Here is an 18652-nt window from a genome sequence, read left to right as displayed (position 1 = left end):
CTTTACCATTGTGCCACCAGGGCTCCACTACAGATAAAGTTCTTTTTAAAGACCATGATTTTCAATAGATTGTTTGCTGAGTCAGGTTGGATGTCCCATTTCTCAAGGACTAAACCAAAATTGCCTTTTATCCTTATTTTAAAATATAATATTCTTGACATTTTCTTGAAAGGTGACATTTTTACATTTTTCTGAAAATAACCAGATAAATATCCATTCATCTTAAATTTTATGCATCATAAGTGTAAAATATATTGGCATGTTAAATGTCATAGATATTGATGATATTAAATGGTCTATTCCTAAATAGCCATTGGAATCAGAATATGTTCTTTGTATCTCATTTGTGCTTTATTAATTTATACTTCATTTATAGATATTCTAGTGTCAGAGGCAACCGAAATTAAGGTTGATACACAAATTCTCGTTTTTCTCTCTGAATAGAAAAGAATACAAACATTTATAGAGTACATGAAGTTGAACTTTATTTGCAAAGTTGAATTTCATGAAAATATTTTAAACCTTACATATCCATAAGCATAATACAAACACCATCTACAATACAGACACATTTTAATAAGGTTCTATGAAGAATATTAATCTAAGCAAACAAAAATTTATTAGGGGAACCTATTCTACATACACTTTACCTCTTCTGATAGTGTTACCAAACAATTTATGATATAAAACAAAGTAAGCTTTGGATCAACCCTACTTATTTCGCTATAGAAACACTAGGATATACACTACCACAGATTACAAATCCAATCCCTTTATAATCAGTTTTAAATTGTTACAAGAATCACATCTTAATGACATGTAAACATACTTAAGGTTTCAATTGGCAATTATGTTTAAATGCTTAGAAAAACACACCAACATTTCTCATTGTTCTCTCTTTAGCTTATCTCTTCCATGAGTATAAAATAGGAAAAAAAAATATTATTTGAGACTTCCAGCATAATTTCATTGTGCTCTACATTTTTATAAACATGGGCACATCTAAAATATCGGATGCCTTTGCACCAATAGAATAAAGCCACCAAATTCACATTTTCTTGTAAACATGCATGCAAAATTAGTGAAAAACACTTTTGTATAGCAAAGACCCTGCTTAATTTTCCTCTGATTAATAATTTTCAATGGCATGTGCAAATCATACTGCTCATGGAACAGCAGATTTCTTTTATTTCCTGTAGATTCGTTTTTCTATAAAAATATATTTATGTGTTTACAGGAAAAACGAACTGAGTTGTTGTGGGTGGGGTGACTTTTAGATACATGATTAGATTAAAGATTTATTTATGAAGTTAAGAGGCATCTTAGCTTTTATCATTTTCAAATTTGTCTTCATAAAAAAGAAAACCCTGTGATAAGGATAAGGTAACCCAGGACATTGTCAGCACTTTATAGTTGAGACCATTTGAAGCAAAAGGGTTAAGCAACTAGTCTAAGTTTTGTGTACAAAATCAGTGCTGGAACCAGGAAGAGATCTCAATTTTCCCAAACCCTGGACAACTCTTTAGGTACTCATGCTCACAAACCATCCTTGAGATTATATACAATATATGACATAAAAGTAACATTGACAATAGACTAGAGAAAGTTAGTGTAAAGTTAATTAAGAATAAAGTTCTAGGTATTGGCTGCTGCCTTATCACTTAGTGGGCATATTGCAAATAGCATCCATTTATAATCATCATCGAACATCGTGAGCTCTGTTATTGAGATGCTGAGGGAAAAGAACAAAATGCATTTAAAAATATTTGAATCTTTTTTTTTTTTTTTTAAATTTGAAGCTTACTCTGGTTCACAAAACAATAATTTGATCATTAAAATCAGGAAAAGTCATGGGCCCTATTCCTTCTGCACTGAAGATTCCCAGTAGAAGCCAAGTGATATTGAGAAAAGGCAATAGAGAGTGATAACATGAAGCAGTCACAGTCTAATCTCATTTTTCATACATGTAAGTTCTGTCCATTGAGAAAATATGAACAGGACACTCTTGCTTCTCAGATCACTAAAGGCAAACACTGAGGTCTAGGAAAAGCAAACATTTCAGTATTTCAGAGTTAACTTCTAATTTAAAAAAAATTCTAATAAATCTGCTCCTGGTGTAGATTTATTTGACATTATTTCCAACCCACATACTTCTTTTAAAACCATCTTTTGGTTGATGACAAAGAAAAAGAAATGGCAGTCCCAATCTTGGCCTCATCAGTAGCTGAGCACCACAAATTCCTCCCGGATAAATCAAACCGGGATCATAGTCTTCCTTCTGAAAAGTTAGTTGTGTCTTAGAAACCAGATGGTGACAAAGCTCAAGTTGCACTGATTGACACGTGGATCCTTATGCTCACATGGGGTGAACCAGGATGGCACTCTCCCTTCGAAACGCTTACTTCCATGAGAGTGGTCAAATCTTGAGCCCTTGAAATACTGTTTTAAATAAGACTTTCATTTCTTCCTGACACATTTTGGAGAACACATGAAGTTAAAAAGGACAATTAGATATTCCACTTGCATTACTCCACTGACCATTATAAACACATCTAATTTTGCTCCTCCAAGAAATATAGTTGATTACATAAATCAAAGTCGAGGATTTAACAGTTCGCACCCATAATTACAGTTCAAAAAATCAAGTTAAATACATGCATCAATTTCACTTAAACATAATAAGAATTTCAGTATAAAACTAAAAAAATATTTCCATAAAATGAGGGGTTGAACACTGCATTTTATTGGTATGTATGTGTGGGTCTTCATATTATTTGTGAATAAGTTTCATTTAAAATTTTAAAAGGATTAGTAGCCCACATGCCAGGAAATTAGTTCTCTAAATTCGTACTGACTTTGACAGAGGATAATATAGAAAAAATCCCACTCTCAAGATGTTTGAAGTGTGATAGAGGCAAACATATGTATAGGAATTTCTACCGCAAACAGTTTTTCTTTCTTGGGGCTGTGGTAGGAATACACTCAACAACAAAAACTTATTTTTGAAAAATATGAAAACATTTCCCTCAATATTTATATGATACCTTATTTTGAGATTGTTGAAAAAAAGCAATAAGAACAAAATCCAAATGTTTTTTACAATGTCTTCGGTCTTGGAACCTTGTGTTATTGGTGGTAGCTCTGTAATGATGAAAAATGATATCTTACTATATACTCTAGCTGTACAGACATGCCTGTTAATGTTCTTTTTCTCACTTCAAAATAAAACACATCTATATTTTAACTTGTGTAAATATTAACACAATATGTACAATGCATTCATGAAATATATGCAAGCATACCATTATATAAACACAGAAAAAGGGTCAAAGCAGTCAATTTAGAAATGGACGTTTAAATAGATGTAGCTAGAATAACGGGCACTTCATGACCATTCTTTCAAAGATCACCTTCTGACCACTGCTTCCTTTGCAGCTGAATTTAGTCTAAGGCTGGGGAGAGAGAGATGTCTGTTGATGGCATAACTAATAGAAATATAAAATCCATATTGAAACTGAAAAAAAGTTATAATTCTGTTTAAACATGACCATCTCTGGGCAAATAGTTAGGAGCTGAATAAATACTAGTCACTTGTTCACCTAAGACTCTTGCTACTCAAAATTTAAATAATAACTTCAGACTGTATATATTCAGTAAACTGTTTTAAACAAGACATTCATAACCCTTTTTACATTTTAAATAACCAGTTTGCTTACCATCTTTTAACCTCTACTGAAGCAAAGTCACCAAGAAAGTTCTCAGAGACTGTGTACAAATGTGCACGCAGAGAAAAGCCCCCAAGGCAGCAACACCTAAGCAAACATGCTGCAGAGGAAAACCAGGTACATACGGAGTACACTGAATGGGTACTTTGGATTCAACTGAGGTGAATCTAAATACAGGATTTGTTTTGTGTTCTGCATTTTGAGCACCTGAAAAAAAAAAAAAAAGGCCTGAAGTGCTTGGCGTTTCATTCTTTCAAGGCAGTGCTATTTTTCTCAACACAATTCTAGAATGCTTGAATTCTAGATGAAATCTCTGCCTACATGTTTTTACTCCTATGTGAAAGGTCTTGCTCCCTTGAACAGATACATATGGAAGGTTGGTGTGAACCATCAGTATTGTTGGCATGTGTTGTGTTTATGCCCGGAGTGGAAATGTTGCAGTAGAACTTCCATTGCTTTCAACAGATCCTTTCTCCTTAGATCCAGTGTAAGCGCCAATGAATGATCCGTCTTCATTGAACAGACCGTGGTCTCCTTCTCCGTACTCCACTAAGCTGTCAGCACTTTCTGTGACCTGGATATCCCTGTTGAGGGACCGAAGGCTTCCTTTGAGAGGTTTTTCGTCACTGTCACTAGAAAACAAAAAAGAATAGTTCAACAAAATCTAATAATAGGTATTTTTATAAAGCAAGACTCAAGTGCTAATAGGACTTATAATTTTCAGGACATTCATATTAGCACTGAAGATGGAGAAATAAACCCCAAACAGCATTTCCACAAATACGCATTTGAAAAGTCAGAACCAGATTGTACCATTCTGCGTAACTGAGAAACTCTTTTCTGTTATTCACATCACTGGTGTGAATTTTAAGGGAAGATTTTGTGGGATATATGGAGAAGCTCAACCAGTGACATAGAAAGAGGATGAACGCAGTTCTCTTTGCTTTCATAGACTTTTGGAGCTCCATGTCCCCAAGTCTTGATCTCCTGGCCTTACCTTTGATCCTGTTAAGTTCCCTAACATTGTTTTTAGGTGCCGTCAAGTTGATTCCAATTCATAGCAGTCCCACGTGACAGAGAACTGCCCCCACAGAATTTCCCAGGCTGTAATCTTTACGGAAGCAGATCACCAAGCCCTTTTTCTTGTGTCACATTGCTGCTGGTAGGTTCGAACCACTGACCTTTCAGTTAGCAGCCGAGCACTTAACTAAGCATTGTACCACCAGGGGTCCTTTAAGCTCCCTCATAGCCTTCTAAAAATGTCTCTTTTGTTCAGGTTATCAATTTAATTCTGTTGTTTGCAACCCAAGAACTTTTTCTAATATTGTTTACTACCTCAGGTTTTTTTTAAGGAAAAGAAAAAGAAAGGGCTGGCAGTTTAATAGCATAAATACTTACATGAGTTGGGTTTTAATCTTCAACAAAAGAAATTCTGAGTAAATAAAATGTCTATAAAATGATATGGTCTTCTAAATTCCTGATCACGATTTTGTTTTGGAAGTACCAACTAATACTACAAAGCTGTATACCAAATTAAATAATTTTATAAAATTTGAGTAAGGAAGAATTTGGGGAAAATATAATTAAAATAGGAATAAAACGAACAAACAAAAATCAAACCTGTTGCTGTGAAGTCAATTCCAACTCATAGCAACCCTATAGGACACAGTAGAACTGGCCATTAGGGTTTCCAAGGAGCAATTGGTGGATTCAAACCGCTGACACTTTGATTAGCAGCTGTAGTTTGCTATAGCTCACCATAGCTCTTAACCACTGCACCACCAGGACTCCAAAATAAGAATATCACTTTATCATTTGTGTTAGTCATGAGTGCTGTTTGTCAAATACGTCCAGCTCTCAGTTTTCTGGAAATTTGGCAGCATGGCATATCCCTGACCACTTTGAGTTATGCAATCAACCATGTGACTTCATTTGGTCAAAGAAAAGTGAGCAAGGATAACATGTGTCACTTCCAAGTGGAAGAAAAAAACATTTTGGAGTTGTATCCTGACTGATGCAGTAACTGGGTCCAGAAAGAGGTTGGAAAGTATATTAACTACTACAAAGGGATGACTTGTTAAGCTAGTGAGGGGGATTGGTTTCACCTATTTTTTTAAAGAAGCAGCACAGTATGAGGGAATGAGAGCCTTGGATTCTAGTCGAGCTCCATTCACTGCTATATATAAGCTTTTGGAGAAAGTGTTTTCTTAGTTTCTCATGTATAAAATTGAATTAATAATATTTATCTTCCAAAAGTACATTAAGCAGTTATCACATGCCATCAGTGATCTCTTCCTCATGGAAATCAAACCCCTCCATAATCTCCTCCTTTTGAGTGTTGACTGAACTTATTGACTCGTTTCTATAGAATATGACAGAAGTGATGGGATATCACTTCCAAGATGAGGTTAAAAAGACTAGCGTTTCCAAATTCAGTGCTCTTTCTCGCTCAATCACAGCGAAGGAAGCCAGCTGCTGCTTCGAAAACTGCTGTATGGGTCCGTCCACATGGTAAGAAACTATGGATGGTCTCTGGCCAATAGCCCGTGAGTCCTTAGTTCAGTACCTTGCATGAAGTTGAATCCTGGTATCACCCATATGCTTGAACTAGGACGTGGCTTGTGCTTCAGCTGAGCCTTTAGGTAAGACCACAGCCCTGGCCAAAATGCTACTGAAGCCTCATGAGAGACCTTGAGCCAGAGGCAGGCATGCAGCGAAGCTCTGCTGTGATTCCTAACCCACAGAGACTGTGAGATAGTACATGTTTGTTGCTTTAAGCCACTGAGTATTGGGGTAATGGTTATGAAGGAATTGGTAATTAATACAACAGTAATGAGTAAAGTTTCAATTTTCTTTCTTTTTTCTTCCCTTTAATGCTTCCTCTGGAATGGATTTAATGTGACTTCTCAAGAAATATAAAAACATAAAAAGAGTGTACCGATTGAGTAGAAGCAAGAAAAACAAGGACAATGATGGCATCCCAAGCAAGAAGAGCTAAGAACTAGAGAGGGTGGTGGAAAGGCTAAGATGGGGAAGAAAAACGGTGAGTGAGAGGTTCCACAGTTCCTCAAGAGCTATCGACCTCATGCTAGATTTCTTGCTTATTTCTCAAATGTATGGCACACTTTAATACCCTCTGCTCATCAGTTAAGAGTAACTTTTTTTTTGCACTTGAGAATCTTTCTCATCCTTTAAGTTCTGGCTTATCTTTTGGGGGGTGATCTCTTTCCAGAATCACTCCTGGGCAGACATAGTTGCTCTCCTTTTTTCTGTCTTAGTCTATTTGGTTAATTACAGTTATTTCCATTTACAGGAGGCCTGGTGGCAAAATGGCTAAGTGCTTGGCTGCTAACCAAAAGGTTGGTGGTTCGAACCCACCTAGCAGCTCTGCAGGAGAAAGACCTGGTGATCTGCTCCCATAAAGATTAAAAATAAATAAATAAAGATTACAGCCTAGAAAACCCCATAGGGCAGTTCTACTCTGCCATCTAGGGTCACTAAGAGACAGAATTGACTCAATGGTACCTAATAATAATAAAAATATTCCTGTACAGAGGTGCTTGGGTGGCACGAATGGTTTGTGCATGGCTACTAACTCTACGGTTGGCGGTTTGATCAACCCAGCAGCCCCACAGAAGAAAGTCCTGATAATCTACCTCTGAAAAAAATCAGCCACTGAAGACCCTACGGAGTGCCTTCTACTCGGAAACTTGGGGGATCGCCCTGAGTTGGCATCAGCATGATGGCAATGGCGTTTGGGTTTGGTTTATTCCTTTTTTCTCCCCTCTGCAGGCTAGGTATATCTTGAGGACAGGATCTGTAACTCACTTATGTTTGTAGATGCACACAGTAGGTACATACAATATGTGTTTGTGGATGTAAACTGGATACAACCTGAGTTCATAACGGCCATGCTGAAAAGTGGCTTCAACATGATTTAATCACTCCAGAAATTCAGTCAAAATAAAATTGAGTCCTTGCCTTACCCATACAGCTTGAGGAAAAGTCTCCTAACACACACTTCTATCGCGACGCTGGCTCTTAAGCACACCCTCACCCCACAAACAGAAATTCTGTTGTTAAGGCTTCAAGTAGGCCTTACTTTTTCAAGCTATTCTTTACAAGTGCATTACAATATAGTAACCTTTGTTTTAAGAATAAATACTACCTTGCCCTTTGATCTTGTCACCTGAAGAATATGTGTTTTGATGTGTTTGAACATGGAACCTTATGTTTACCTGTATTCACCAAAGGTTTCATCTTTTACTGACTGAACTTCTGAATCTGGGTGCAAATCTTCCTTTTCTTTCACTAAAAGGAAAAAGAAAAAGGAATACAAAGAATTTTTAAAGGTATTTAACCAGTGCTGTTGGGAGATGGATAATCGCTAAAAACATTTTTTTGTTTGTTTGTTTGTTTGTTTTTTCTTAATACCAGTGAGGCAAGTTTTCTTTCAGAAAATAGGTTTTCTGGGGTCTACTTATTTGTTGTCAGAGTTTCCGCACGTTGCCAAACTTCACGTGACTACTCAATATCATGTGGGCAATAAGCCTTATGGAAGGGGTCAAAGTTGGTTAAGGTCTCTTAATGAAGATCAAATTACTAAACATTTATTTTACTATCCAAAGCTTTTTGAAGGTATCAGAGGTTCATAGCAGATCTACATCATGAAGCTAAAGAGAGTAAAACAATCAATCATTTGGTGATACTCCGTTACTCAGTGTTACCTCGGTAATCAAAATATTCAGGACCATAGTGACATTTTAAAATTTGAGTTATTCTAAACAATGCTATGGAGGACAAGAAGGGCCTTGCTTCATTTCACTGGGAAAACTCAGATAAAAATCTTTCTTTACCTGAGGAGATACCATCGTTTTACCACGGTACTTCTCACTAAGACCAGAGACCTTAGGAGATTCTCTTAGATTTTCTGGAATATGAAATGCTGATTTTGTTTCTTTATGGGCACGATTTGGGGAAGCTTTTTTGGTAGAATGTGGTTAGGGTTTTACTTTGCAAATGACTATTTGTTGGGCATACTCAAAGGGAAATGCTTTATCTCTTAAAAGTTTCTAATTCATTACTTAGAATATCCATTAGTCTTTGAAAACCTAATCCATAATAATTCAGTCTTCACAGGAAAGTGTAAAATACATAACTGAATAAATTATTCCTATAGTTGTAGAAAAATTTAGGAATTATGCTAATGGTAGCTCTGTATACATGGCGGGTTCCTATAAATATTTGCTGGATGAAACATAAGGCAATAAGAACTCACCAATCTGAACATCAGCAAATTAATAGCAGCAGGACCTATATTTCCTGTCCTATATAAAGACATCATGAATACTAAGCAAATAATAATATTGCAATATGTATATTTGGAGTTGGAATCAACTCGACAGCAATGGGTTTGGGTTTTTCCTTTGGTATATTTGAAAAAAGACAAAATACATTTGGAAATTAAATATTGAAGTAAAGCCAACCATTACTTTAATAATGTTGTTATTGTTGTTCTTAGGTGCTGTCAAGAAACCCTATATGACAGAGTAGAACTGCCCCACAGAGCTTCTGAGACTGTGATCTTTAGGAGAGCAGATCACCAGGTCTTTTCTTCCGTGGTGCCTCTGGTGGGTTTGAACCATCAACCTTTTGGTTAGCAGCCGAGGGCTTAACCATCCCATATTAACAACAGGGTGGATTTTGTTTCTATCTTACATATTCATTCAAGAGGCAGTGTAAAGATATGTAATGCTAATAAGAGGTGTATTCCCAACAAGGGTTAACTTTAACCAAGTTGACTGGTAGAGTCAACACTGTAGAATACAGTCATACAAAAAACCTTTGGGTCATGTAAGTATATAGAGACATGGTAAGGATGTCTTTTTTTCTAAGACACTAAAACTTAGTAACATGTCTCCTAAACACCTCTTATATTTTAAAACAGAAAAAAGAAGATGGAAGCATTGCCAGCACTGCAAATAGGCTTAAAATAGAGCCTATTTTAAGTACTAGGAACTGGAAAACAAGTAACCACCTGGAGATAATATTCTAGACCATACATGTACCCACTGCCTTCAAGTCGATTTCAACTCATAGCAACCCTATGGGACAGAAAAGAGCTGCCCCACAGGGTTTCCGAGCAGTGCCTGGTGGGTTCAAACTGCCAAGCTTTTGGTTAGCAGCCGAGCTCTTAATCACTGCATCACCAGGGCTCCTAGACCATACATTTTGCTAAAAAAGAAAAGAAAAGAAATTTTTTCTTCTCTGTAAATTCTATGTCTAATTTCCTAATATAAATTTGACTTAAATGTGAAATTAAAGAATAGAAATAAAAGATGTCTCTGAAGAATGCCTCCCAGAAAATACTACTTAATGAAGTGGAAATCCACATTTTCTGTAACTCTGTAATTCTGTAACAGCTTTACCTGAGTACTTTCCACCTTTGTTCCTCCTCACAAAGCAAACCGTTAACAAGATTAGCGTCAGAAGAGCTATGGCGCACATCAGTCCAATAAACCAGCCTTGAGTGGAGATGTCGTCATATAAACCAGCATATTCTGTTGCACAGAGAGAAGTCACAACATTGGACACTAGAAAACAGTCTTTGAGATTTTGCACCAGGAAAATCAGACATCATTTTTAAAAATTATCAAAGAGTATCAATTTCACTTTTCCTTTGAGCAACCCCAGAGGGTAGGTGATTTGAGGGGCATTTCATTGGGGGAAATACTGATACAGCATTCCTTCTTTCTTTAGAAAGGGTCTTCTTAAGTTGCGTTTGATTCTGTGGATGAAAATCAAAGAAGGATAGTGGATGCAGATCAGGTTAAATACAGAAGTAGCAGAGAGGAAGCAAAAGCAGAACTGCCTTATTTAGATGCAGATTGCCATAGAGCCTCTGTGGTTTTTGTTTTCCTTTTAATTTGTGTTATTAACATGTGTTAATTAGCAGGAGATAGTATTTTTAGGCAGCCACCCTGGTGAAAATAACAAGTGGTAAGTCGGAGCACTGTGGAACATTTTTCATTGTGCTAATTTGAGAATGCTATGACAAAACAAATGTGCTCCGTAGTTTTATCCGTAATATTGGAAATAAATACAATGAAATAATCTACAGAACACTGGATTTGTCTCTGATTGCACCAAATATAATCTCATTTCTCACCTCTCCCTCTTGTCTCAATTACATCTTCAAAAATGCTATTGTTATCAACCCAATTCTTAGTCGATAGGCGAACTATATGTTCAGCTCCCGACTCAGACACCTCTATTGGGTGAATCTTTTGAGTATGATTTACTCCTTCTGATATCTTCCCGATACTTTTACCTATAAAATGTACACAGTTAAATCATATGAACTGTAATCACTGAAACAGGAGATGAAAAGTAAAAACATTGTTATTTGAGATGAGTAAGAAAACCACTTGTAGCATTTTTTCTCAAAGAGTTCTTGAATTTAGAGAGATCAAGAAAATCATAACATTGCATGGTGTATTTTTAATAACATGCTAAAACTGAGTAAATGAAATAAATTCAGTTAATGCCACTTTAAGATGAACGTATTTCTTAAGTGAGAAAATAGTGCTATAAATTTGCCTCATCACTTAAATTGTTCAAAACCCAATACAGACTTAAAAAAACACAATTTTGATTTTTACTAACCAAGTGGGAAACTCAGTATGGTCATTTTGGCTTATAACTGACAACATGTGACATAATCCTAATTAACTATATATTAATTCTTTTTGCCTTGTTCTCCTCCATACGTATGATGGAATAGCATCGTGATATGGTCATATATTAAATATCTGATATTTGTAGAAACTTAAGAGACATAAAGTACATGTCTATAGGTGCATTTGAATTAAATGGATTTCACTAAGATTTTGAGATGGTGTGAGACATTACCACTTTTCAAAAAATACCAACATATCATTATGTTAATGGCAGAATATCAGAGTAGTAAACATGAGTCAAGTTGAATTAAAATATACATATTTTTGCATTTGATCCATGATTTTGCTAGGAATCAATGCAATACAGTAAACATAAAGCAGAAAGTGTTACTAATTTGTACGTGAAAATAAACATATTCCTTGCCAAGAATATAAGAAGTTATGAAACCTGTTTTAAATTTAGTTATAATTTCTTACCATAGAGTAAAAATTGAATATATAGTTACTGAGTAATAAAAGGGCATCATTGAAAAATGGCACCACAGGAGAAAGAAGGCCAGAGTTATATTAGTTGAGCAAAGCCTTCAAGATTGAGTACCAATGAAATAGAGATGCAATTAATTTTGACCTTGAAAGACAGAAATATTAGTAATCTTTAAGGAGTGTAGCTTTAAAAAATATTGAGGAAAGCAAGTATTTTATTCAAACTGCTAATGACACACACACAAAAGAATATTTCTGTTCAACTCCATCTTTTTTTCTCTTGTTCATTACGGAATGTGAACCATCTTAAAATTGGACCAACTATCAGAAAATAACCAGGGGAAAAAAATGCTTGTCTACTAAATCTCATCCTTTGAATAAATACAATAATGTTAAAGTGTGTCAGCAAGGCAGGGCTGGGAGAAGAAAGACATACAGTAAGAGACTCCAGTTTGCACCAAAGTTAACATTTTCAGAGTGTTTAATGATAACAAGATGCATCTCCTCAATTAAAATATATGTATTTTTTCTCTTTTCAAAGATCATGGAGAAACCCAGTGGGAAAACAGATTATAGATTCTTCTGTATAAATGAGGGGAAGACAAGCCTATAGAAGAGAAATCAGTATCAACTGGGAAAGGGGCAGTAGGTAGAATACTGAAAATGTAGATTCCTGAAAAAGAGCACAAACACACCAGTAAGAAACATTTTCAAATTACCAGCATCTAAGACAGAGAAGACATTTACTTGAAGACACTCAAATGAATAAAGTTACATCTTTAGTTTGCAGAAAAGATACAGCCTTGTTTATAAAATCATACAAACAGCATTTTCCATCCTCTAAAAACAATTTGTCAAGCATGAAGGCAACCAGAATCAAATTTTACAACATTTATATTAGAATGTGTACCTATTGTAAGAAAGGTTGTGAATCTTCTGTTCTTATGTGCTGCAAATGGGCAAAATGGGACTAGCATTTCTCATGCATACAATGGTCTTGGTTCTACCAAAATAGCAACCATCTCCATGCCTTAAAGTTTATTTTAAAAATATGGAAGTTGTGTATTTATATTACTACTATCCTGATTTGTCTCCTTCATATTGAACACTTGATGCCAATTTTAAACATCTGAGAATTAGAATTTTTTTTAATTACTAGGAATTGTTCAATCACCATCTTTACATCTAACTTGTATGAGTGGATAAATTAGCTCTTCATCTCACTTGATGCTCAGTTCAACTTTGGAAGTAATTTTCTTGAGAAATTATTTGAATATTTATATTTTTCCCATTGAAGGAAGTTATGAGTGTTTAGGGAGTATGAGAAAAACAAAAACCATTTATTATTTAGATAAAATAGAAACAATGAGGAAGGAACAAGTACACTGACAATGAAGGTCAGAACATAACTATTCACGCACAAACACATGGATTGACAAACCTATATTTTTAGATGCAACATTAACAAAAGATGGACAACTTAAATTTTCTCTTTATTATTATTTCCTCTTCCTGGTGTTTCTTCCATTGATTCTACCTTTTCTCTCATCTACAGTTTTGAAGAACATCCAGAACTGTGTCTGACACACAACACATGATAAATAAATGATCCTTTCTATTTCCCTTCCATCATCTCCATTCCCTTCTTCCCTTACTTAGCCTCCCATACCTGACCAGCCTAAACAAAACACGTGACCCCCTTTATCCATTGATTAGTTACATCAATTTCTCTGATCCATTTCCCTTTCTCCCTCTACCTTCTTAGTTTTCCGTTGACTTCCTATTGTGATCATAAAAAGGTTAGCAAGGATGCTGCTAAAATCTGTAACTGAAGAAATAATGTGGGAAGGGAAATGGATATAAGGTTAAAAAAAAAAATTGGAAAAGTGCAATTGGATCAGGAAAATTTTTAAAAAGGAAAACATAGATTTAGGGACTGTTTTGAAGCCATTATTTGGCAGCAACCACCCAAGAGTAAAATAAAATTTATATATGAATCAATGTATAAATGAGACAAGGCACGGAAGTAAGATTTATTGGACGAGTGTTGCAAAATGTCTTCCAAGGCAAGAGATAAATATTTTTCTCTATGGAAACATTTCCAAAAGAAAAATATGCCTCTACTAACCTTGTGAATACCTTTATGATTTTATGTCCTTCTATTTTAATTAAGTAAAATTATAGTTCCTGATCTTATATGTACTAAGACTATGGATTGATTGCTATTCTGTAGAAATCCATAAATTGAGTCAATATGAACTTTACAAACAAGATAAATAAATTCTGAATTAAAATCAGTGGAAAACAAAAGGTCAGGCAGATTTGGATCACAATAATTTCTAATTTACAGTGTCTAACATGGCATGCTCCTTTCAGGAAAATTGTTTAAAAAGAGAAGGCATGCAGAAACCACTTACTCTCTTCTCCTAACGTGGAACTTTCCTCAGTGACTGGTTTTCCACAGCCCTTTGATGTACAAGCCCTCAAGTAGAATTTGTACTTGGTAGTTGCATTGAGGTTCGAGAGATGCCAGATGGGCTTTGATGGAGTGGTAATGTTGATATCATTTAATTCTCCAATCTCATAGGTGTCATTTACTAAAGAAATAAACATGAGCCACAATGTTTCCAATTTCATAGTACTTAACAATTCAAGTTACATTGTCTCTTTCCTTGTTTTTGCTTCTCCTTATGCCTGTGGTATGCAAGGCTCTAACTTATTTATATGCATCAACTCATTTAATTCTATGAGGTAGATTAAATTATAATGCCCTTATTATAAATGGGGAAACTGAAGTCTACCAAGATTTAACACTTTCCCCACATCTAGCAATATTCAAAACCCATTACCCATTGCCGTCCAGTCGATTCTGACTCATAGCGACCCTATAGGACAGAGTAGAACTGCCCCTTACAGTTTCTGAGGAGCACATGGTAGATTCAAACTGCCCACCTTTTGGTTAGCAGCCATAGCTCTTAACCACTACACCACCAGGGATTCCCTAGCAATATTAATAATTGGTAAATTGAGATTTGAATCCAAACTACAGCCTTTTGATTCCAGAGCCCATGTTCTTACTGGACCCCAAATTCTACCTTTCTCATACCCATTAAAATGACAGACTTTCTTCCATTATTATATCTTCACCTTCCACTTCACTTAATTGCTACCCTTTTGAGGAAATAATTTGGACAATGATTTATTTGTGCCTTCTACAGTTTCTAGTTTAATATGTGTCATCAAATAAGTATGCAGTATATGGAAAATCAAGAAATGAATGGACCAAGTATTTTACATATCTACTGTCTGCTAGCACTGTGTAAAGGGCTACGTGAAAAAAGGTGAATTAAGTAGCTGCTCTCACAGAATTTACAGCCCAGCAAGGACATGAGATTTGCGCAATGGTTACTATAGAAATAGTGCAAGAGATACAATGATTTGCCCAAGGCCATGCAGGCAAGAAAAGGATTAGAAAAAAATTCTCTTGACCCTTAGTCCGTGACACCACACAAGGTCAAAGAGAAAATTGTATTTATTATTAACATAAAAATGCCTTCCTTGCTCTATACAGTGCAATTAGACCTGTGAAAGAAACTAAAGATCCAAATATTGGAAAGAAGCCAGTAAAATTATCACTGCTTATAGATTATTTCAGGGCATACCTGTAAAACACCAAGGAATCAATTGAACAACTACCGCAATCATATTAATATAAGAATTCAGAAAAGTATATACATAGAGTCCTCATATACACAAACAACTATTTAGAATATATAATAGCAACAAAAAAGGGCAAAATACCTAAACATTCACACAATAATAATAATAGCAAAATTGTACATAATTATTATTTTCTAAAATTCCATGTATAGAGCAGTACAATAATCACTACAACTGTTAATATTTTAGCTTCCTCTCTCCATGTTCTAAATTTAAATCTTACATACAGATAAATATGAGGGCTGGAGTTTAACTAGTGTTGACTTTCTTATTGTTGTGATAAGGAAAAGGCATATCCTTATCAAACAAATGGACATTAAAAAAATCTCCAATATTTCTTCAATAAACCAAAAAAAAAAACAAAAAACTATTGCCGTTGAGTCAATTCCGACTCATAGTGACCCTATAAGTCAGAGTAGAGCTGCTCCATAGGGTTCCCAAAGAGTAACTGGTAGATTCGAACTGCCAACCTTTTGGTTAGCAGCTGAGCTTTTAACCACTGCACCACCAAGGCCCCATTTCTTTAATACTTTGCACGTTTTTGAAAAGCAGTTCATGGAATGGTGTAGGCTTAGGAGCTCAGTGCCTAGAAAGAGACTGACCTGTGTTCAAAACCTTGCTTAGCACTGATTTTACTGTGGAACTCTGGCCAAACATACTCTACATGTCTCAGTTTCCTCCTCCATGAATTAGGGACAGTACATGCTTCATAGTTTTCTTATTTTAATGATATAATGTGCAGGAAGAATGCTTAGTACTCATCTTGCTACATAGCAAGCACTCAAAAATCTCAAAATGCTATTTCTTCTGGGATTATGTCTATTATCTATTTGAACATATATTCCCCACTCAGCAGAGGATATCACAAGCTCATAATCCCAGTAGAAACGGCATTTTTGAGTAGCACCTGGCCTGGATTTCTGCAAATCTTTAACTGGTGTGGCATATTAGGACTATGATCAAGGTGGCTTTTGCAAGTTGTGTAGACTGGGCCTCTGTAGACCTAGTGTTTTGACTGCTTAGGTATTCATATCCTCAGAGTTTAAAAATTCCAGGGTGGAACTGTTAGTAAATTTTTCTATGACTTCAGTTCCCTCATCTCCATTTTGAGATGATGCTTAGCTGAGTAGACTATTAGAGATGGAGGTGCTATGATTAAAAATGACCTAATTTTTTCTAATCGTGTTGTTTTCAACCTACTGGAATTGCAGAATGTGGGCAGTGTATACTGAGCAATGGTCCAGAGACAACTCATTAGTCCTCTTACAGGCCACCAATAGAGGATTCTACAGACAGAAGGATATTTAGAGGTTGAGACTGGAAGCACGCGTTAGATGCAGAAGAGGCAGCGCAGTATAGACATTTTGTGTGCGGCACCATGGAGTTAGGCTAGCTTTGGATCACCACGACATCACTTTTTAACTCTGTGCTCTTTGGCATATTCCTTAATCCTGAAGGCCTCTTATCTATAAATATTAAAGTCATGTTTCCTGGTACTGATTGGCACGTCCTTTCTTTTCTCCTAGAAATGGGGTCAAGAAAGTTTTAGCCTTTGTGGCCCATGCGGTCTGTGATCTAAATACCCAACTCTGCCATTGTAATGAGAAGCAGCTATAGACAATACCTAAGTGAATGGACAGGGCTGTGATCCAATACAAGTTTATTTATAAAAACAAGCAGCAAGCTGAGGACTTGGCCTGCAAATCAGAGTTTACAGACCACTGGCTAGAAGAAGGAGTCCTCGGGTGGTGCAAATAGTTAACACCCTTGGCTACTAACTGTAAGGTTGGAGGCTCAAGTCCACCCAGAGGAGCCTAAGAAGAAAGGCCTGGCATCTGCTTACAAGAAAACAGCCACGGAAAATCCTCTGGAGCACAGTTCTATTCTGACACACTTGTGATTGCCATGAGTTGGAGTTGCCTCAATGGCAATCGTTTGGTTGGTTGGTTGGTTGGTTGGTTGGTTGGTTGGTTGGTTGGTTGGTTGGTTGGTTGGTTGGTTGGTTGGTTGGTTGGCGCTAGATGGAAGTAGGCCAGACTACAAATCATGGCCTTAAGTGATCACTAGACTCCCAGCATAGCAAACCAAATACTCAACCCAAAAGTAAAATATTTTAATTGGCTAACTCCAATTCAAATCTCTACTTACTTATCTGGTATTGTAATAGATAGCCAGTTAAGTTTCCATTCAACTTATTAGGCAGTCCCCAGGATAAAGTGGCAGTGTCTTTATCAACCTTGATGACCTTGAGAAAAGTTGGCTGTTCAGGTACTAGAAAACACAAGACCAATTATAAACACTCATAAGTTGGTGACTTTCTTAAAAAAAAAAATTCCTATTAGATGAAAAATGTTTATAAAAATTGAAAAGGTAATTGATGTCAAGTACATTTTAATTAATAATAAGGAAATGTTTTATTTGGCCATTGGATAATTTCTATTGTTGGCATTATTCTACATTGTTATTCTCTTACCTCCTTCAGGTGTTTGAAAAATATAAGGCTCACTTTCTGGACCAGCTCCTTTGGAATTATAGGCTAAGACTGTTAAGTGAAATTCACTGAACGCATCTAAGGAAGGAACCATTCCATAGTTTCTTGGTCCTAAAAATCTTAGAATGTTTACTTCTTTGGGATGTGTTCTTCCATCCAACAGACTTTTTGTTTTCCACCAACTGATCTGCAAGGAAAATAGAAAGGCTTTAACATATCAACCAGTGTGGCAGGTTCTTCTGAAACTAGTTCTTATTTGCAGGAAATACACTAATTCGACAATGAGAAGAAGAAAAAAAAAATATGTTAAAAACCTGATAGCCTTTTAGACGTCCATGTACTCTGTCCTTTGGAATGGTTGACCAGGTAACTTTAACTACAGTGCTGTTTATAACATCCACTCTGTGAATGACTGGAGCCGTATCCGGATCTGTTAATTACATAAGATTGATTAGTTTTTAATAAACTCTAAGTGTGATGACTTGTGTCCTGCACCAAAGATCATTTTCATAATGTTTAATCTGGGGTAAAACCTTTCATAAAACCAATTCCGA

The 18652-nt window shown here is 35.8% G+C and overlaps 1 protein-coding gene across 7 annotated transcripts in view; it reads right to left on the bottom strand.

The window, feature by feature from the left end:
* Positions 1-536: 536 nt before the first annotated feature.
* CHL1 (cell adhesion molecule L1 like) overlaps positions 537-18652 on the bottom strand; it is a 232568-nt gene continuing 214452 nt past the window's right edge. For 5 of the 7 annotated variants that reach the window (XM_049862001.1, XM_049862004.1, XM_049862003.1 and 2 more), the window contains 8 exons: positions 18413-18528; positions 18081-18285; positions 17756-17878; positions 14305-14484; positions 10894-11055; positions 10154-10285; positions 7964-8036; positions 537-4357 (listed from right to left, as the gene is read on the bottom strand). In XM_049862001.1, coding sequence (XP_049717958.1) covers positions 4141-4357; positions 7964-8036; positions 10154-10285; positions 10894-11055; positions 14305-14484; positions 17756-17878; positions 18081-18285; positions 18413-18528 — 1208 coding nt within the window. In that variant the 3' untranslated portion in view covers positions 537-4140. The remainder of the gene's footprint in view (positions 4358-7963; positions 8037-10153; positions 10286-10893; positions 11056-14304; positions 14485-17755; positions 17879-18080; positions 18286-18412; positions 18529-18652) is intronic. The other 2 variants (XM_049862007.1, XM_049862008.1) reach the window with 2 other exon arrangements.

The sequence above is a fragment of the Elephas maximus genome, chromosome 20 (assembly GCF_024166365.1).
Source record: "Elephas maximus indicus isolate mEleMax1 chromosome 20, mEleMax1 primary haplotype, whole genome shotgun sequence".
Classification (NCBI taxonomy): Eukaryota; Metazoa; Chordata; class Mammalia; order Proboscidea; family Elephantidae; genus Elephas; species Elephas maximus.
This window is presented reverse-complemented; position numbering and strand designations above follow the sequence as displayed.